Raw genomic sequence first — 22,198 nt, forward strand, 5'->3', positions numbered from 1 at the left:
AATGAATTGCATTTAATGCCGAATTTACAAGAAGGCATAAATGATGATTAGAATTTGTTTTATCTGATTCGCAAAGTTTGCTCTGTTTTTCCTCACGCAACAACTCTTAAAATCACGTGATTTGTAAAGGGAGTCTGGGGATATTGTGAGTACTAGTTCAGTGGTTGGCTCGGTTGAAACAGTGTGTGTTTGTCTTGTTATTTGACACTATTTTCTGTCTCCCTCAACTTCTCAAACCAAACTTCTGCCCTACATTACAAATGTGTTTGTATACAACTTCAAAACAGCCTCAAACATAACAAGCAGATAGAGACGCCTCGGGAGAGAGCGGCTCGCGAGGCGGAGGGATGACCAGACACAACACAGGGATGGGAGGCTGCCGCGGTGTAAAAGAAGGCGATTTCATGTTCCTATAATCCTGAAACTGCTGCAGTATGTGTCCTCCCCAGGGCTGTTTCACACCTCCAACAAGGGATAAGTGACTAACTCTCGCGGCGTAGGAAAACAGACCAAATTTAACATACTTATTCCACGAGCAATTAACACGGTGACTCTGTGCAAAACAACAAGCTTGACTCCGAATCGGGAACCCGAGCACAAATCCCGGATAGCTCCCGTGGGATTCGCAGTATCCACCCCGTCCTGCCCAGGGGGGGGGGGCTATCCGCTGATCCAACTGACAGAAGCGAGAGAAAGCAGGCGCTCAACTGATGAGATTCCAGTTAGCCGGTGCAGCCAAGAAGAGAGGCGGGGAGGCAGCCAATAGCCCCAGCACAAGGGATCAGGAGGCCTCTAAATATCCACCCGGGGCTGAGAGAGTGAGCGCGAGCGAGCTCCGGCCCACTTCCTCTATCGCTCTCCTGGGCCACGGGAGGGAACAATAAGTGGAGGATGGAGCAGGCAGCATGAAAGAGTCAGACATCAACACGCTCCTTCACAGCCAAGCTCATTCACCGGTGAGCAGACACGCAGAAACTAGAGCGAGCGGCAACACGCAAGACTGAAAGAGAGCTTCTGACCTCTCCAAAATTATTCATTTGGTATAATAAGTATGTTATATTATTGGAATAAGTATGTTATATTATTCATTTGGTATATGCACGTCTGTAAAGTGATCAGAGCCACAATCACTGCAGTTAATTATCATTCAGTTCAATGCAAAATGCACCAAAAAGACCTGAATTCAACGTCTTTGTCTGTCCACAGCTATTGCTTCTAACATGAACACCATGTTTTAGTCATCAGTTGGCTATTGTTCGATAGGAAGGACTGTTTCTGCGAGGCCGAACTGTCATGTTATATTTTACTGATGTTTCACACAGCGTCCTGAAAACATGACAGGAAATGGAGAGAGGGAAGGGAGGACGTGCAGCGAAGGGCCGGGGCTCTGAAATGTACCTCGAGCTGTTGCGCTTGATTGTTGTCAATGACATTTTTGAGATATTCAAAATGGCGGAGGGAAGAGGAGGCGCTCTAGAAAATAAATGCGTCCTCTTTGACTTATTTTGTGTGTTTTACTTAAAGATATAATTAAATTTACATTTTAATATTTTAATTAAGCAGCAACAATCAATAGTCTTCAGATTTTGTACAAATAGAGGCTCATTTTATTTAAATATAGGTCCAACTGGCAGCGTCTTTGTACACAAAGAGAGAAATCTTGTTTGCCGAATTAACGAGAAGGCCAGAATAGTTGAGAATTTGTCATAGACAGCGTTTCACAACATCTATAAAGTCTCTCCTAACTCTACAACTAACAAAATTGAGCGATTTTCAAAGGGAGTCTGGGGATTTTCTCCACAGGTGCCAAAACAGTCGCCTTTATTGGTTACTGTTGACATGTTTACTGTCAATATCACTCATACAGTTAGAGGAAAGGCTAAACTGCTAACTGTTGGCAATGTTTTATACAAATACGGGCCCATTTCATCTAATTGTCGGCCCAGTTGGCAGATTATAAAGCCTCTGGTGCAGAACATCTACTGGAGCGGACAGATGTATGTTCAGTCAGAGAGCAAAGATACTATCAAAACCTGGATAAAAGCATTTCTCACGTCTTATTTATTATTATTAGTCTGATTTCCTAATATTCCTGAATCACTTTTCACCCTATTGCTGCACGGTGTCGCCTTCAAAGTCACACATATTGTGAAAAAAAGCTTTTCTTTGTGATGTAATAATTCACACGCTCTGTTCTGCTGCAGCGCTCCACGACAGCAGGACCCTGAAACCGAAGCGGTCCGACTGAATTCAGCCATCAGTCATTTTAAATAACGTCTCCGGTGAACAACGCGTGCACCAGAGAGCAACTCCACAGCGGACAAACCAGCGCTGACAGTCATGTTGCTCACCTGCTCGCACTTTTTATGGTCACTCGCACGCTCGCAAATGCAGCGTGGCAGCCGCGCAGCACACTGACGTTTGTATTCACACGCGTACACGCGGGTCGGGGCGGGGTTCGCCTCGGGGACGCTGCTGTAAGTGTGTGATTAGAAGAGAAAGTAGGCAAGAGGAGAATCGAGGACACACACTCACCCCTGTTAAGGTCTTTATGTTATGCAGTGCATTCTGGGCTTCAAGGGCAGCTTTCCTTGTGTAAAACGTGACAAAACAGCAGCCTGGGGAGAGAGAGAGAGAAAGAGGAGAGAGAGACAGAGGGGGGAAAAGGGAGGATGAGCATAAGGAGCAACAAAGAGCGTTTTCTCTATTCATCTGCTTGGCATCACCTGTCGACACTGGCAGACGCTGAGTGAATGCTAAGGACGAAACATCCGAGCGGCGAGGAGAGCGACCGCTTTCTGGAGTCGTTTCAACGCTGACGACTGAAGCCCCGAGGAGAGGGAGCGCACACGGCGACACACAATACAAAGACTCGGAGAGCGAGGAGGTGGCGGAGAGACGGGTTGAGCTGCTCACTCGTTCACTCACTGAAGAAACTATTCACTCATTTCTTTATTTAGTGCTCACACTCGCTGAGCCGCTCGCCAGTTGACAGACATGTTTACTCCCACTGACTTACAGGCAGTGGTGGAATGTAACTAAAGTACATTTACTCAAGTACTGCACTTAAAGGAGCAAGTCACCCAAAAATGATAACTCAGTCGTTATGTGCTCAGCCTCATGTTGAGTGAAAGTCAGGTGAAGTTTCCACAAAACATTTAAGTCTAAGTCTCTGGAAGCACAACTTGATTTGAAAAGACGTTATTTTCAACCCTTTTTACGCTAAAAACTGTGCATCGAGGTTGTGAATAACTTCTTCTCAAATCAAGTTGGGCTCCTGGAGACTTGGATCACGCCGGACAAGCTGTTCGGAGCCATTTCATGTTTTGTTTCAGTCGTTTTTTAACATTTAAAAACAAGTCCCCATCTACTTCGTTTGTTCAGGAGACATTTGCGACGCTGTTTTGCTGCGAAGCTCCAGAGAAGTTTTGTGGATGACGAAACTTCACCTGACTTTCTATCCACTAGTGGTTTGAGTAGATAATGACTATATTTTCAATTTTGGGTGAACTGATCCTTTAAGTATAAATTCAAGGTACTTGCGCTTTATTTAATATCAAATATTTCCCATTTTTATGCAACGTTAAGCTTCCACTCCACATCTGGATGAAAAAAGATGAATGATTCAGGCTGAAGCTGCTCTGTAGTTTGGTCGTACACTCCTGTATCTGTAGCTCAGCCCTATACAGACCACAGCGTACACAAAAAACACGGCAAACAAAGTAGACGGAGAGTGTTGCCTCTCCATTAATCTGTGTGTAATCCCTGCAGAGTGAGGCTGAGACACTGCAGTCGAGGGCCGTCCTCAGTCAGCACACAAACCTGCACAGTCGGCCAAAAAGAAGCAGCGGGAGGACATTTAGGCCGGAGACAGAGGTGTGACTCCTCCGTCCTCCTCATGTAAACAGCAGCTGTTATTTATTTCATTCCTGTCGGAGCGGTCACAGTGTGGACTTATTATCCAACGGCCACGGAGAATTAAAAAAAAAAAACAAGGCTGAGGAGCTGAAAAGGAAGGAAGTGAGGATGGATAAAGACTCTGTGAGCCGGCCGTCAAACACGGAGGATGCAGCGGTGAGTCAGGAGAACAAATAGGAAGCTGTGAGATTCATGATGCGTCATCAGGAACAATAAAGACCTGTGTGTTTAAACGATGGCGTGGCCTCAAGCGTCGATCTGAGACTGAAGCTGCTTGTCTGCTCTCTGTTAAAGTCACAACCTGAACGCAAACGTTTATGAATATCCAAGCTGGACTTTTTATGGACATTTATCAGCCAGTAGTTTATATAAAACACATGATTCGCTGACAGGAAGCCAAAATTTAGAGGAATGAGTCTTAGCAACATTTGCACAGAAGCAAAGTATTTATTTATTTTGTTTGTTTACTAGAATTTACCTCATTTATCATGGTGGTTATTTATGTTTGTGTCTTTTGGATTGTTATTTCTCTCTTAGCGACAGAAACAGATATTTTGGAGGAGAAGTCGGGACGTCTCCGGCATTTTAAGCCAAATCCAGATAGCAGTTAGTAGTTTAGTGACTAAAACTGAACCAGAACACAAGCACGAGCTGCTGCAACATAAAGAAATGTAAAATATTAACCTATCTGTTGGTTTGCAGAGCTGAAATTTATATTCTGCAGCCTGGGTCGTATATTTCACATGACTGGATCCAAATGGGAAAGGTGCTGAGATAAGATGTCCTAAAGCAGGTTTCCCTACAAGTTACTTTTATCATGTTTTATCACGTCTGTCTTTTGTCGGTGTTTTCTACTATTGGAAAACCAAATCTTCTTGCAGGCAGGAGGCCCGTGAGAGGAGGACGAGATGAGATGTCCTCCCCACCTGAGTGAACGAATAGATGGCCCGGGCCGAGACGTTATCCTGCTCAGATAACTGATAAATCATTGAGAATCATCACATTTAGACAGAGTATTTCTATTTTATCGGTTGCAGCTTTTCGAGCCCTTTTGTCGGCCCCAGCGACCAGGAAACTCAAAGACCAACCGCAGTTGTTAATCATGATTACGATGACCTCTAGCTGGACCTCTCTGTGTCGAAACTTTTAAAACTTTATTTCTCCGGTTCCCATCCGTCTGTCACTTCCTGTCTTATCTTTAATCTCCTCTCTCGTGCGCCTGCTTGACTCGGTTAATAAGGTTAATCCACATCGTCCACAGGTGCGTCTGATCCGTGCAGCTTCATCCTCCTCCTCTCAGTCTGCTGCAGGTTTCTCATGTTTGGACCTTCTGCCTCCAGCTTTGCTCATCTGTTAACGAGTCTTCTGTGTTTGTTTGTCCACAGATGAGCTGCGTCGCGCCATTTGTTTACATCCGCTTTGTCGTCCTCTCCATTGTGTTTACGGCACAAATCAGCTCGGTTTGAAAATGCGGCCCGAGCGGTTGTGGCTTTGTTGGCCGCGGCGCAGACATCAGCCCTGATGACACTTGCCCCCGCAGTGCGTCTTAGTGAAATCCAACAGTGAGCATCTGGAGCAGATTTAGCATCCGAAATCCCAGAGTCCCTTTGATGGGGCTGCGAGCGTAATGGATCTGAATTCCTGCGGTGTCCTCTGGGTGCCACGGCTGTTGAATAGTTGGCCCTTAGCCTAGCGTCAGCAAACGTGATTGGTGTTGTGATTCGAACGCCGCAGTTCCTGTGTATTAGCGAGGATAACTCCCAGCTTAGTGTTTTTCTTCCACGACCCCCAGCGTGAAAGGCAGCTCGGGGTGTCACTTCACTGAACCCTGAGCCCCCCACTTATGCTATCAGTATTAATTTACCACCAAGAGTCTCACACCAGCTTTCGACTAGTTAAAGGCACCGAGATAAGAGAGGAAATTAGTCACGACTGACGGACTATCACTGGGTAAAAATTTACACAATTTATTCCATGTAGGTCACCAAACTGATACGACTCTCAAACAGAAAAACTGAGCGGTGAGGTGGCAGCTTCCTCTCTGGCAGCTCCGCTTCATCTCTGCTCTTCTGTCACCGTGATAAGAGCCGGACACACGGAGGAACTGATATGTTTAAATTAGGTTAAAGTCGGATGCGAAGTCAAACTAAACAAACATCAGCAGCGAAGTGAAGTTAACAATCAGCTGTGAGGGACGGTGTCGCTCTGAGTGCTTCCAGTGAAAGTTGGAGACTAATTAACTTCAGTCTCCAGCTGTCAGATAAAAGAAGCAGCGCAAGAAATGTAAAGTTTCCTGTTTACCAGACATCGCTGAATAAAAGCATGAAAAGTGAAGGTATAAAAACTCAGGATAGGAGTACTTGAAGTACTTTGAAACTATTCTGAAAGAGTTGTACAGACATGTAGGTGTTTTCAGACTTCTGCTCACCTTGTTACACATAAAATAGAAAATTTAACCCAAAGAAGCTGCAACATGAAGAAATATACAGTTGTAACATAATCCTTGGTTTGCAGAACGGACATTTATTCTGCCGAGGCACGCTGGCAGGACCGAACCTTAAGTTGTTTTAAGTTAAACAAAAATGAGTCCTGAGCTTAAATCTAATCAAGCACCAACAGGGAACACCTGTGCAGGTGTAGCAGGGGGTTTAAACAGTCTCCTGAGGCCTTTTCACATGGGACTACTATTACCTGGGGACCTCTTCTAATTTGGCATAATTGTGGAGGACAGCTGTGATCGTGATAAAGTAAAAAATCCACATTTTACCTTCTAACTTTTGCCAAACGCAGAGGTCCTGTGATAATGTTAGCCTGAATCAACATGTTGGTGATTTTGGGTTGTAACATCAGTATTTCTGTGGCGTGAGATCTCCATAACATCTCCACGACAGAAGCAACTAAAGGTCGTCAGATTCACTCGAGCTGAACGAGCTGCACACGTGTGTTCGTGCTTCAAACACGCACAGAAGTAGCTTTAAACTGTATTAATCGTTTAGACACAAGATGTTACACGGAGCCTCGACGTCAGGTAATGACTTTGCTTTTTCCGTGCCGATGCGCCACATGAAACACGGCGTGGTAATTTCTGAATCACACGCGGTCCCCTGGTGATGCTTTAAACTGGTAAAGTTATTCTTTCCAATAAAATAATCCTTTCTGATACAGTGAAACATTCGTTCAAGTTAATTCAATTAACATGCATGTCGTAAAAAAGAGGTGCGCTGGCCCTTTAAGTGAATCACTTGACTGACTGTGTGTAAGAGATGAACCGTCATGACGTCCACGTGAAGCGCTCACAGAGTTCATTATCCTCCCCGCCCGCCCGCTGCAGACTGGATGCTGTGTGTATACAAGCGGGAGCTCTTCAGCGTCGCCTCAGTATCGCACATTATGATTCAAATTGCACCTGCGCTCGAGCTTCGGCCCCTCGTGTGCGATTAGCAAGTCCAACAGCGCTGTTTGAGGGCTAGCTGCTAGCCGCCGCGCGCTGTGAATTATGATTCTGGTGGCAGTTTTTTTTTTTTTCTCCTCCTTTTTCTTTGCATATCTGTAATATGGGAGGGTTAGCTTTTGGTGTTAGCATTAGCGATTCTGACAGTGTATAATGTGCAGGGGGGGAGGGGTCGGCTGTTAGCGCTGCGTTAGCCCCGCTGTGTGTTGTGATTCCCATGGTGTAGCCGGGGCCCGGGAGCCCACGCGGCGTGTGACGGATCGTCCCAGGTGGTGGGCTGTCAAGACGAGGATCAAAGAGCAGTGGAGTGGACCTCACACACACACACACACACACACACACACACACACACACACATTTACACACACACACACTCCCTGCAGTGCTCCAGTTCCACCTGTTTAAGAGTCTGCACACTCGCGGCTCACACACAACGCTGCAGAAAAAGCCAATAAGAGCGCGCATATTATTGTAAGTGCACGTCAGCAGGCGCGCTTTTGCATCTACAGAGCAACATACCTGCACGGCAACCTCGAACGAGAGGAAAGAAAGTGCCGCAGACGAGCATTAATAAGCTCTTTCCGTCAATTTGTGTGTGCGCGTCGCCTTTTTTTCTCGTAGCACAAACATTTACCTGAAGGCCGAGGAGGGCTCAGAGCGGGGACACGCACTCCGCCTGTGCTGTTGAAGAGGGACGCTCAAAAAACACACACAGGAGACGCACGAGCACAAACTCGCAGCGAAAAGGGGGGGGAGAAAAATCTATTAGGCGCTGATGTGTGTGAGAGCGAGACAGACGGCGAGGACAAAGAAGAAGAAGAAGAAGAAGAAGAAGAGGGGAGAAGAAGAGCTGCTGTGAGTGGAATAGAGAGCAGAGGAGGGAGATGCCTGTTCATAAATGCTTTATGGCTGCTGAAGGGGGCCTTTGACTGAGTGAGGACCCTTGGCTCCGCGGCTCTGTCAACACATCTACCCCCTCCAACAACAGGTCGACCCGGGCCTCGCAGCTACAGGCAGAGGAAGCTGAGCGGGAGTGAACCGGCGTGTTTTCTGCCTCGTGTGTTGGTATGTCAGGTCGATTTTTGTCTTCGGCAGCGTTCAGAACATGTCGGACATGTCTGACGGTGGTAATCAGACCTCAGAGGTAACAACCTGCACTGCAATTTCACTCTTTGTACATTTAATTAAGTCTTTTTTTTCTTTATTGCAATTTTAAAAAGGAACATCCGAGTCTCCCCGGCCACAGAACAGGTGGTCGGGTCATTCTGGTTTAAGCAGCAGCTTATCGCCTTATTAAGACTTGCATTAGCCCGGCTCTCGCTGCAGAGGCTCCCGTGTTTCAGGACTGGACGCTTGGATTCTTGGGGCGTTTTTGGTTTTGTTGTCAAAGTTTTATAACAACAAGTAAAACTTGAATATCAGCTTTGACACCCAGAGCCCGCAGATGTATCAGCTCAGCATCGAACCAAATGATTCTGACAAGAAGATGTCACGCTGAAGACTGACAGCTCTGGAAACTGTTTCCACTAAGTCTGGTTTCTCAGAAAATGATGCAGGTTGAACCTTCGTCTCAGCCCTTAGCTTGCATTTTTCTCGAGTGTGTGCATTCACGTCTCGTATTCACCGACTGCAGACCCCCGCACTTTCACTAATTGGCCAAAAAACCCCACGACGGTTGCAATGAGTAGGTCTGGCTGCAACACCGGCAGGAAAACGAACCACCATCCCGAGAAATTAAAGGCTGCGGAAGTTGGAAATGATCTATGCAAGATATTGGATAATGAGGAGTCTGTGGGCATTGTAATACGGCCAGGAACTGATTTTCTTGACATATCGGAGTCTGATTTCAAAGGATAATGAGCGTATTCTGGTTGTTTGTCCTACTTTCTTCCTGGATTTGTCGGTGCAGTTGATCCTGCAGCAGCTCTTCACAATCTTACCTTTGTTTTTCAAGTTTTTTCCACGTGAGTGCACGTTGGTTGCACGGTGACTGTTGCTGACTGTGGTGACCTTTATATAGATTGCGTACGAGGGCTCGGGAGAAAACCTCAGGAATGTAGTCTGGAGGAAACCGGAGCACAGGGACTCAGGCAACAAACTTTAATAATGGACTAACGTTTGGACAATGAAGGGCACCGGACAAGTTTAACCGAGCAGTGCCAGTAAGGGAAGCAACGTTTAATCGACCCTCGTGTGTACGACTTTAAATGAAACGATGCATACTTAAACTGCAGCGACATGAAACACACACTGATGTAGCTGAGTATTTATTCTGCTTTTCCTATCGGGATCAGATTTACAGCGTGGGTCCAGACCCTCCAGGCTTGGACCTTCTGCTCCATTCAATGCTCAAATGTTTGGGATTCAATCAGCGCCGACCGAGAAAGGCGGGTGGAGGTGGAGGAGAGTGACGGGAGTAATGCACTCCGGCAGCAGAATGGAGGTATGGTTTATTAAAAGGGGGGAGAAAAGAGACGGGTGTATCAGAGCGCTTCACCCCGAGCCCTTTCACCCGAGGCTCTCGCAGTGACTTCCTCTTTCTCCCTCCATCACTCCGGTTCCCTTCCCCTCCACACTCGTCCTGACCCCTGGGGTACCACTCAACCACTGACCCACATTAACTACACTCCGCCGCAATTACCGCTCGCACAGGCCTCTGGGTGGCATGGGATACATCCTCCAACAGCTCTATTTCTTGCATTTTTTTCCTCCCCCCCCTCCTCACCGCTGCCTCTTTGCTGTGTGTGCAGCTGTAAAAAATGCCCCTTAATGTGTATAATTTATGTGTGTCAAAGAGCCGCAGAGTGACAGCAGGGAGAGAGGGGGGGGAATAAAATGACAGCGAACACATTCTGCATTTGACAGCGCAATAAAGAACAGATTGTCAGATGGAAAAAATAGGGAGAGGATGAGTGGATGGCTTCAAACAATGCCGCATTTCTGACGGGCATTTGGCTGATGTTCTAATCCTGTCAACGCAGGAACCGGTCCAGCTCGCAGCACTTCACAAATCTATACAATCCACCGGTTACTTTTGGTGGAAAAGCACCAATGTCACCCAAATCCTCCCTCGCCGCAAAGACAACAAGAGCACTTTTTTTTTTTCCGGAAATCAAAAGCCGCTTTCTGGCCGACCCCGGAGCGCTCGCAGGGAGAGCGTCAGAGAGGGAGAAACTCCGGCTCTGCAACTTCTCTCATAACCGAGAAACTCTGTCGCTGAGGCATGCAAAAGTTTAAACATAGAGAGAGAGGGGGGAAAAAAAAAGACACACAGAGACGAGGCGAGAATCCACACACACACACACAATCTCCCATTAAAATCCACCTGCAGCTGCTCTCTAATTGGGCCTCGGTAGCCGGCTAAAAAAGCTAACGTCTAGTTAAGGCGATATAATTGGCCGCTCTGCTTTAGGAAAGAATGAAATAAATCAGTTCTCCGTCTCAGGTCGGCCTCCGTCTCAACTGAATCCATTAGAGCAGATAATTGTCTTGGATGGGCAAAAAAACGTTCGCTCTGCGTTGCCACAGCCGAGCGAGAGGACGCGGTCGGCTCGCAGTGTTTCCAAAAAGCCGACGTCTGCCATCGGCCCGGGCGCGGGTCCCCGAACGCTGGTGCCAGAGCAACCCGGGCCCGGATCTGATCTGAGCGGTGATCGGAAGTCAGACGCTGTAATCTGCCTGCATGTGTTTATCTGCAGGCTGCAAATCATTCCCCCAAATCTTTATTGGATTTTTCGTGTTGACATTTAAGAAAAAAATGAAAAAAGAGAGGTTGATGTTGAATCTATTTCAGGTATCCAGGTCAAACACTTATCAAGAGCAGGATCAGCTCTCAGGTGGGCAGTATTGATCGTGCGTTTTGTTTTCCAGGCCGTTCATACGAAGGAGCAAACTGTTGCAACATCTCTCTGCTGTTAAACACTTGTTGGCTGATGCGGCGGCTCTTCCCCAGAGATCAGCCGTCAATCACGCCGTGTGGGTGGCAGCGTGATGTCTCTCTCCTCAGCTTTTGAAGGTTTGATTTTGTCTTCAGGTGGCCCCCTTTCGTCTTTGTCTCGGCTGTAGGTTGAATCACTGTGTGATTTTGCAGTAATCAGCAAACAGAGAGCAGAAAAGTGGAATACCGCTCAGATTATTGGCTTTTTGGCGAGAGCCGAGCGATTTGAAGAAAATGTCTGACTGGGATTTTACAACCAAAGCTGCAATTTCTATTTAAATTGCAAATTATTTTCCACGACAAAGATACATTCGCTACGAAATAATCACAGATTCATCTTGTTTCTACATGAACGGGAGCCGTGGAGATGATCCTTCAGGGTTCAGTCGTCCCACGGTTCACACCAGGCAGTCAGAGTGAAGTTTGCTTCAGAGTTAACTTTTCTCCAGGAAGAAATGACCAACTTAATCTCACATTTATTAAAATATTACATCAGAGGTTTACTTAACATGACTCAGTAGATTTCAAATACAAGCATTGCTTCATAGTTGGCTAGTTATGGCAGACAAGATCTTATATGTCTCTTTGCTTTCTAGAACAAAACCTCCTTTCCAATCTGATCCCAACATCGACAGCATGAACTCACTTCTCTGTGCTTCTCTGTTGGTTATTGCCCGGTCAGGTTTAGCTTGGTAAGGTTTAGGGAAACATCCTGGTTTGGGTTAAAATGACTACTTTGTTAAGTTTAGGGCCCCCCAACGTCAGATTATGATGTTAGAAACAATCAGAACTCTCCTGTGTAAAAGTCTGGTGTTTTGTTGACCCATCCATCCACCTCATCCTCCACCCTTTGCAGACTTTATCGCTCTGTAATCACCTCATCTCCTTCCTCTACGCTGCAGTTAAATACCTGTTATAATAAAAAAAACTCTCTCAGAATCGAGAGAAATCTAGTTTCTGTGTTATTTGCTGGTTGGACGGACAGCATCGTTTCATCAGACCGTAATCTCGTGTGTTTGCCGTCTATATATTCGTCCCCACGTTCTTGATGACATTTTTTTTTGCACACAGTTCGTTTCTCTTTTGATTCATGTCGTTATTTTTGTATCTTCTGCATGATTTGCAGGCCACGTCGCGCACGGGGACTCTTACGTAGGACACGGCTCTGCTAATGAAGACATTAAACTTATACTGTGGATTTAAGTGTGTGTGTTTCATGTGGGCAGGCTGTATCATTAAGATAAATGACACAGTGCGTCCCCTGCCAAAACACAGACACACACAGACACACTGCAACAAACCCGTCATGGCGCTTAAGGTTGTGTTTTAGCAAAAGGACCATTTTCTGTTTACCCCTCTGGCTCTCTTTGTCTCGTTCTCTCTTTATCTCTCCCTCCATCTCGATCTCTCTTTCAGCAACAAAATGCCAAATTGCTCCATTTCTCACCGGCTCCCCTCCTCCTCCCCCTCCTCCCCCCCGCTCATCCACTCATCTGGTTATTAACTCCGAACACATTAAACCAACAGTAGTGCCACGATATTCCCCAGACCGTCCTAGCCAGGATAAAAAAAAACACAACAACACGAGCACAGCCTAAATGCACACACCTGGGTCAAACTGCAAAATGGATCCTGCGTGACGCACAAAGGCGGCACAACTCAGTGCTTTAGGGCCCGAAAAGACTGGGGACTTCTTACTCACCCAAACAGGCTTAAATTACGTGCAATATGTTTTTCTTTTTTTCCAAAACTATTCAGGGAAACGACTCGTGTTTGCTCGAGGAATTTAAGTCTTGTCAGGCTGAAGAAGAAGCCTCTCAAACGGCACTTAAGACTGGCGTGTGACGGCGGATGATGACAATAATAAAACAGGGGGATTACGCTGATCCACAGATATCCACTTTTTTTTGGTTTTGACGTGCAGAGCTGTATTCCAGTCGTAGCTCTGAGCGAGCGTTAAGTCTCGGGGTTTTTATCTTCCACTTCCTGTAATTAATCATTAATTTATTCATAGCCGTCCCCTCTCTAATGTCTGCCGAGGTCTGATTGCCGTTTTTTAAACAATATCGTACAACAACGCTGGTAAAATGAAATGGAAAGACAATAGATGTGTTTAGTCAGAATTAAGTGACTGCAAGAGCTTCGGGTCAGTCAGCAGAGAGCGATGAGCTGAGCGGATGTAAAGATGTGAATCCAGTAAACAGACGCTCGAAACTTGGACTCGGAGTCGGTCTCAAGTCACAAAATCTAGGACATAAGACTGAACTGGACCTGACCGGGCGATACGTTTATTTTACAAGTTTTTTTCTTTCACGTCAAACAGTTTGAGACGTGTCTGGTAATTGACAGTCTCGGTTGCAAGACCGTCAATTCTGAGACGTGTCAGATGGTGGGATGAAAGCCTTCGTCGTGCTACGATGTGAGGGGGAAAAAAACTGTCGGAAGCAAAGACGTGTCATCAACATTCATGGTAAAACAAAAAAAAACAAGCCTCTCTGCATCAAGAAACCTGAAGAAAAGGAGGAGGAGGAGAGCGTAAAGCCATCTGCATACACGGAAAAGAGAGCAACGTGAAATGCAGATTTGAGGAGTAGCATTGTGACGGCTCGACAGCGTGTTGCAGAAAAATCAAGATGGGCTGTTAATGGACGCGTCATCCTTTGTTTTTGATGGACCATGTTTCTCTGACGCTGTCAATCTTCTAGCCCGGGAATGAGACGAATCTGCCGAGCTTTTCTGCTCAGGTAGATGCGTCTGGTTTCCCCTTCAGGCAGATTTCCATCCAATCTGGGCTGAATCAGACCGATCACACAGGTTTGATACAATGACTAACTGACTGACTTGGTTGTAAGTTTATCCAATAGCATTCAGTCTGCAGGTCTGTCCAGCACAATGCAACAGGCTCACGAGGCTCAGATCAAACTTGCAAAACTAGCAAGTGCTCATCAACAGACGGATCAAGTTTCTGTGACTGCTTCGCCTCAGATGTCCGCCGATCTTTCAGGTCTATCCAATTGCATCCCGAGGCATTTTTGGTTTGTGCCTGTTGATAATCAAAAATGAATTGAGAGGGACCCGATGAGGAGGCATTTGCAATTTTAGTCCGGTGATGGCAGGCTTTACATATTAATCTGGGACGACCTGAAATCGAACATTGTTACGGGGCATTTAGTTCAAGCTTGGCTCAGAAGCATGAGACACTGCATCTCATTCAACTCGTGCAAACACAATCGACAACCGACTAACGAATCTGAATTTAACGAGGCTCAGTCTCGCCCTGAAAGCGTATCAGGCCCTTATATCCTCCATAAATGTATGATTTCATTCAGAAGTTATCATGTAACCACCAAATTTCTGCTGTCAATTAATATTTACCATGTTGTGCTGTCTTCCTCTTTTTCTTGTTGATGTTCATGTTTGGACTTTTACAGTTGTGTCAGCTAATGAGGATCCAAACAAAAACCAGCCAAAGAAAACAGAGAAGTTGTTGGGAGTCGTGCAGGCTTGTAGCTGCAGCCGCTGAACTTTTTGCTTCGTCTCAGTGGGACTAACAAACTCATTTAAATCCAAACTGCTATTTTACGAAAAACAGGAAAAAAAAAGAGCCTCTGGGTCGCCACCGGGGCATCGGTGTGGGCTCATTTGCCCCAAATGACTGAGATCTTTTTCAAACAACACCGTCGCTAATTTAAAATAAACACCCTGAGGGGAAGAGAGGGGCCACAGTTTCCCTGACACCGGTGAAATTACCGTCGGCTCAGGCGCAACAGTGAAGCCGGCGAGGGGGCCGCTGCAGCTCCTCCGAGTTGAGCGGGTGCAGATGAGGCCAGGCGGCTTACTTAACTATGAGAAAACAACAACAGTGCTCAGAGCCTGCGAGTAACAAGGCCAGTAAGAGCCCAATCAAATGCTACATTTCCTCTTAAAACACTCCACCTCGCAGCACAGAGAGAGAGACCGCAAAAAAATGAGGCACATATTGAGGGAGATTGCTATTCAGAGCAGAAAAAACAAATGGCACAGAGGCTGTTTATCCCATGTAGAAGTGCTGGTGAGTGATCGTCTTGACTCATCAACCATAAAAACAACTCATTTCAAGGGTAGTGAAGATGAATCAGGAGATTTGAGGGAGCTGAAGGACGGGAGGAGGGACGCTGGCCCTTTTATTTTCCCTCCTTAAAATCAGCAGAGAGAGGGAAAAAAAAAAAAAACGAGGAGGGAGAAGAAACTGGTGGGGGAGAGAAGGAGTCATCTCAAGGCTAAGAACACACAAACACAAAGCGCATGACAAGTGTGTTGGTGTGCAAAAATGAGTTGATTTGGGTCTTGGCAGAAACGCTGTCTTCAGGCTTTCATAAGCTCGTGTGACTCAGGCAGAGCGAGAGGAAGCCGGAAAGAAAAGGAGACACACACAGAGAAGGAGAGAGAAAACACTAAAAACAGACGCAGACTGAGATGCAGTCTGTGGGCGCAGGGAGGTGAAGGACGCCGTCACCTTTCAGCCACTGGAAATTCAATTCGATATCAAAAGACATGATCTCAACAGCACGTCCTAATTTATAACGTGAGACATCTGCCGCTCTGGAGCGCTCCGAGGAGCTTTTACACTCGTCCGAGGAATGTGAGATTTTATAGAAAAGAAAATCTCAAAGTGGTCGCACGGAGGAGAAAAGTGGAAATATTCTACATGTTTCTACCAAACATCGCTCTCTGCTTTAGTGTATCTAAAGACTACGTTCATGTTCGCCTAATCTGCTTCGTAGGAGACGTAACTCCACCCAGAAAACACATTTATATCAGACTGATGGTATCAGAACATATTTCCACACATGGCTGGATTAACCTGTGAGGGGACCACACAACAAAGATTTTGCCTCGGGCCCAGTTTGACCACCCGTCCTGCATTGGACTTTCGACTTCCAGGTGCACACAGCGGAGAACACGTGACAGCTCCATTCAACACGTTCTCGCTCCCAACGCATCAAATACGGCAGTTCGGTCACGATTAAGCTTCAAACTTAAAACACTCTGACTCCCCCTCGAGTGTTGTGCACGTGAGGGGCTGTTTTGTTAAGTGAGCAATAATACGTCATATGCAACATTTGGTTAGACTTTGGAAGTAAGTCTAGCTTACAAACCCTTCACATATGATGATATATTATGACTTTTAGACTGTTATTAACGTTGTGAAACAATTTGTTTGGTTAGGCACCAAAAGTACTTGGTTAGGTTTTGGAAAATACAATATTTTGGGTTCAAATAACTTTGTCTAGTCTTGTAATCTGCCCATGTAATGTAACGTAAGTGACGTCAACAGGATGGACACCTGGTGTCCCGAGAGGAAGGCCCATTCACACCCCGACCGCCCGCCGACTTGGACTTTTCTTGCCGCTGTCCTTACGGGCATCGAGAAGTGACACCAGAGGGGTAACTACAGTGTAAAACTTACATATGGAGCGAGAACGAGCTGCTCCGTTATACGCCAACACCACCCAGAGATCAACCAGTACTCCTACGCTAAAACATCATCAACTGGCCCGTGACTGGTTTTCCATATAATTACGGTCTTAATTTTGACAGAGAGCTTCATTTCATAAGATTAGCTCATAATAAGCAATGTGTTTCACTGGTGCAAATTCCCTTAGAAACTCGTAATTAATGAAATCACAAACACCCAGCTGGCACGCAGTCCGTTTGGATCTGTGGCAAAATCTGCAAGATGTTCATCCTGAACGCCGAAGCTGCCCGCGTGCATCAGACGGCAACTGCGGGGCGAAGTCGTGTTTTTAAGACTGTCGCACACATCCTGACAGCGATCACACTTCTTCCAAAAAAAAAATGCATCTGACAAAGGAAACGAGCAGCATTTAAATGCGTTTTGTAGAACACAAGGTCTCACTATGTAGATTTCACCGCTGCACTTAAACACCGCCGCGTTTCCAGACACGTCTGATGAAGATCATCTCGCACGAAAACTGATAAACCTCTAATTCAATTGCATTTTTTCCCTGCAGACGCGTGTTTACTTCTTTTTATTCGCTTCATCCCCGCTGATTCACATTCTGCCACTTTGAAACTTCTCTTGAAATTTGCTTTACAGTCGGATGGCAGCGCCACGTCTCCTTTCCCTTTTCTTTTCCCTTTCTCTCCCTCTCTCTCTCTTTACTTTCCTCCCACTCTCCATGTCTCATCAGGAGTGTCATCAGCCCCCACTCCGGTTGATGCCTGTTAATATGGCAGCGCTATTGTCTGCCCGTTCGTTGCTGCTGTCTCTATTGTTTGCTCTCACACTTGACGAATTCATCAAAGGAAGAAGAAAAGGAATGGGAGAAAATAGCTGCAAATCATGCGGCTTCGCACAATTGACTGTGTAAGTCTGGCTGGGAGAGTCTTTGTCTTCCAGTGGTGCACGAAATGTGTGTTTGCTCATGTAATTTTGCACATATATCATTTCTGCTGCCATTAACTACGTGGGACGGCCCCTCAGCTGCCGACTGCTGTGTGTGTGTGTAGGAGTGTATACACAATGTGTTTCTATGTGTATCTGCATTTGTGGAAGTGTGTTATCTCTGGTATATCTGCACGAGTGTCTATTTGTGTATCTGTGTTCATTTACGTCCTTTATTGAAGGTAGTGGGAAAATATCTCATCACAAATTCATGTCCTGAGTTAATGGAGAAGACGAACTTCATATTTTTCAGATGAAGGGAAGGAAAGAAGACGAAAGGAAAGGAAGGAGAAAGATGGAGGAAGAAGATGAGGAAAGAAGGAAGGAATTATGAAAACAGAAAGGAAAGAAAGAATATATAAAGAAATGAGGAAAGCACGGAGGAAAAAATGAAGGAAGGGGGAACAAAGCAGGAAAGTAATTATTGAACAAAGAACAGAAGGAAAAATAAATACAGGAAATCAGGAAGGGAAGAAAAAAGGCTGAAAGAACAAAGGAAAAGAAAATGGGGAAGGGAAGAATGAAGTGAAGGAAACAAAAAAGAGGAAGAAAAGAGAAAGCAAAGGAAAGAAAAGGAGGGAAAAATGTAAGGAGGAATATAAGATGGGGAAGAAAGCATGAAAGAAGACAGCGATAAGGTAAGAAGTAAAAAAGAAGGAGTTGGAAGAGAGAAATGAAGAAGAAGGATGGAAAATAAAGGAATTACAGAGTGAAGGATAGAAAGTGAAGGAGGAAAGAAGGAAGGAAAGAAGGAATCCCGCCAGAATAAGAGAGAAGAAAGAAGAGAAACAAAATAAATACAGGCAAAAACAAAGGAAAGAAGAAAGACTGAAAGAACGAGGGAAAGAAAGGAAACAAGAATAGAAAAAGCAAAGGAGAAACAGATAACAGACAGCGTTGAACTCATGACACGTGTGGTGTGCTGCCGGACCTTTGCTCTGTGGAGGGTTCTGGCTGCGGTCTCGGAGTATGTTGATCTGGTAGACGGCTCCGTACGGCTCGAACAGCTCCTTCAGCTCCTTCTCTGACCAGGAGCGCGGGATCTGGCCCACGAACATCTTGATGGCGTCCGGGTCCGGCTGGTCCGAATGCTCCAGCGCCCCGTTCATCTTCCCGGCCGTGCCGTTACTGTTGGTGAGACAGAAGACACGACATTGAGAACAGTATTCGTCATCTGGTGCCGCTGAAGGCACGTCAAAGTTTTATCTATTTGCACAAATCGAACAAAAGATGGAGAAAGCGAGAAACGTAGCGACGCTGCCGGGATTTTTTGTGTGACGATGCATTTTTCAATAGATTTTAAAGTGGCTGAAATAACTTTAAAAGTAACTGAACACTTATTCCTTCAATTCCCATGTCAAGATTTAAAATCACCAAATTTGGAGATGCATGATTTTCCCTGGAGAGAGTCAATTAGTGTGGGTCAGCACCTCTCGTGAAGCAATATTCACAAGACAGAGCAAAACACACATAAAACGCACAAAAGCAAAGTTAAAATCTCGTTTTAACACACAACTACTGACAGACAATTACACGTGATTTTAACCAAATCAGAAAAATCATTTCCCCCTAATTTCTCTTAAGAAAGGACTCGTATATCTAATTGAAAATTGATACAGTTCAGAAAAGAGCACAAGACCTCCTCGGAAAAAAATTCATTTCCAACACAGTGGCCTCACAAAAACAGCCTTCAGACCATCACAGGGACACAAACTCAGCGAGCCACGCTCATAACAGTCTCCGGGGTGCCTCAGCGGCTTCTTACAACACAGCGAGATGGCTTTCAGTGCAGGTTTTTACGGACCGGTAGCCCTGAAGCTGGCAATTTTTATATAGACTGACCCGACACATCAGTAAACTGACCCTGAATGTGGATGTTTGGCCGTAAGGTTGCAGCAGCGGATCTGTTCAGGATGCCGGTAAATCCACAGTGTCGGACCGAGCTGGCTTTTATTCCAGCGTGTCTTTGTCCTTTGTCACTGTATTTTTTTACCGCGAGTCGTCCTGTCCTGGACGTATGCAGGCATTGCTGCCCATCACGCTGCATGCGCGCTTGTTTGTGCACGTCTGCATGCATGAATGAGTGCTGGATAAGCGGCATGCAGCGTGTTAATGTGAGGCTGTGTGTGTGTGAGGGGTTGGGGGCTACAGAACCAGTGCAGCGAACCCTCCGGGCCCGTCTTAACGGGACACAGATGCTTACACGCCGATCGGTCTGGTTAGATTTCCACATCTGGAATGCATATGAAACGGAGGTGAAACGCTCTCACCCCCTTTTCACCGCAGAGCTGCAACACTTATCTTCACGAAACACACTCGTCCGTCAACGTGTGACGAATGCTAACTGGAGCTACGACGGAGCGAATAAAGGCGAGCGGAAGGCTTTCCGCGGCGAGGCCCTACGGAGACGAGGACGGCAGCCGGGCACGCACGAGGCAGAGTGTGGCTGAGGACAATCATGCACGAATGGCTACAAACACACACACCCACACACACACACACACACACACACATCACTGCCATCAAGGCCTGTGGTCTGTTTAAGATGGCTGAAAACCAATTTAATGAAACCAAAGTCAATGGCTGTGCCGTTTTATTGCTCTACTTTCCCTTTTGTTATTCTCGGCAGGAGAGAGAAAGAGCATTATCTTAAGAGGCAAAAAACAAAACAAAGCCAAATCCTGAGCTTGGTTAGCTGACAACACTAATACCACACTATAAAGCTCAGCGAGAGAGACAGAAAGAGGGGAAGGATGGAGGGAGGGAGGGAGGAAAAGAGAGATATAGTGAGAGACGGGGGAGGGAGGGAAAAAAACATCCAGACCTTTGAACGCGGGCCATCCATCTCTTGCAGAATGAGCCAAGGCGCTCGGCAGAAACGCCCAATTCTTTAAAGGACTTAAAGGACATGTCAAATAAAACGCCAGAACCGGAGAAGGAGTCAACGAGCCAAACCAGCGCTAACAGTCCTCGGGGCAGCGGCCACTCCTCGCTAAGCTGTCCGATAAATCGCGGGGGCCTCGGCGCTGAGGGAGCCCCCGAGGGTGGCTGCTGATGGTGGGGGGGGAACGGGAAGAAGGGAGGAAGGAAGGAAGGGAGGGAAGGGTGGCGGCGGCGGCGGCGAGGAGTTACGGCCCCTATCACCGGCTGATGGTTAGGCACATAAACGGCAAGACGGCGGCGTCGGACGAGCCTCTTCGGTCGCTGGGTTCAGACTGGAGCACATCATCCCTTCGCCCTCTGACACACACACAAACACACACACAGCTGATGTGTGTGTGTGTGTGAACGCGAAAGAGCAGAAAGAGAAAGAATAGCTGGACACAGTCCCTCATTGTTGGCTGTTTATGCGAGGCCCTGCCGGGACTGAGCGAGTCCACGGGGGAGACGATACAATGGCCGGTGTCAGAGGAGCGCCTCCCTTCTCGGGGACACTGTCCGCCCTGTGCTCCCTCCGCCGTTCACTCCGGCCCGCTAAGACAATGAATAGCTTCACGCTCGCAGCCATAAGGCGCACGAACGCTTACAGAACTGTCGTGTGTTAGATTGCGTGCTCGGTCTTTTCCCCCCGAGGTGGCTGGAAGTAGGCGACTTCTCCTCGCTACAAAGGAATGAGCGCCTCTTCCTTCGCCCCTGTGGCCAAGACTGACAAGGTGTTATTGCAAGCAGACAGAGCTTTAACGTGTGTGTGTGTGTGTGTGTGTGTAGATGTTTGCGGGAGTGTGTGAAGCTCAGCAGGAGTGTGTCCTGGGGCTCGGATTAAGTCGTTGAGTGGATCCACTCCTGCCACGGCCTCTCCATCTCCCTCCCTCTTTCCCTTCTTCTTCCTCTTCTTTTCTCTCTCTCGCTCTCAATTTGAGCCAATTGTTTGCCTTAATGGCTTAACTATTGCTTCCATCACTCCAGCCTCCCTGCAGCACAGGGCCGTGACTGAGGGCTGATCTACACTGAGTGTGTGTGTTGTGTGTGTTGTGTGTCTCAGCCAGACTGCACAAAAAAAAGTGTCTGGATAGGTCTTTGAAGCAGCTGCTGAGGGCTGTTATTCCCTCACCTCACACTCACATTAGACAGCAGGCTCGTTTATCCAAACTACAGCTGCACGATATTGACCATAAAAACCTTATGATGGTAATTTATTTATTCATTCGTCATCTTTGTTTCACATTCACAGCTCCTCAGACCTCCGCCGGTCCGGAGGAACTCTTCAGCTCCTCGGCGAACGCTCCGATTGGCTTTCTTTTACGACAATGAAACGAAGACGATCGCTCCAATCAATCTCCTGTCTGTCGGGACGCGGTTAGCCTAGCTTAGCATAGAGACAGGAAGTCCAGAGTAAAAAATAAGGCTTTCAATATATCTTATCTACAAGAGAAAGCTGCCATCTGGTTTTCTCCAGGCGGTGAAACCAGGTTTCTGTGTACACATTGTTTGAAATATATAATCA

The 22,198-nt window shown here is 46.5% G+C and overlaps 1 protein-coding gene across 16 annotated transcripts in view; it reads right to left on the reverse strand.

Moving 5' to 3' along the window:
- celf2 (cugbp, Elav-like family member 2) overlaps positions 1–22,198 on the reverse strand; it is a 213,383-nt gene that overhangs the window by 68,003 nt on the left and 123,182 nt on the right. For 14 of the 16 annotated variants that reach the window (XM_084345243.1, XM_084345252.1, XM_084345255.1 and 11 more), the window contains 2 exons: positions 18,686–18,882; positions 2,536–2,618 (listed from right to left, as the gene is read on the reverse strand). In XM_084345243.1, coding sequence (XP_084201369.1) covers positions 2,536–2,618; positions 18,686–18,882 — 280 coding nt within the window. Of the gene's footprint in view, positions 1–2,535; positions 2,619–18,685; positions 18,883–20,578; positions 20,866–22,198 lie in introns of those variants that run through there. The other 2 variants (XM_084345251.1, XM_084345250.1) reach the window with 2 other exon arrangements.

This window comes from Pagrus pagrus, assembly GCF_965226575.1.
Source record: "Pagrus pagrus genome assembly, chromosome: 23".
NCBI classification, from domain to species: Eukaryota; Metazoa; Chordata; class Actinopteri; order Spariformes; family Sparidae; genus Pagrus; species Pagrus pagrus.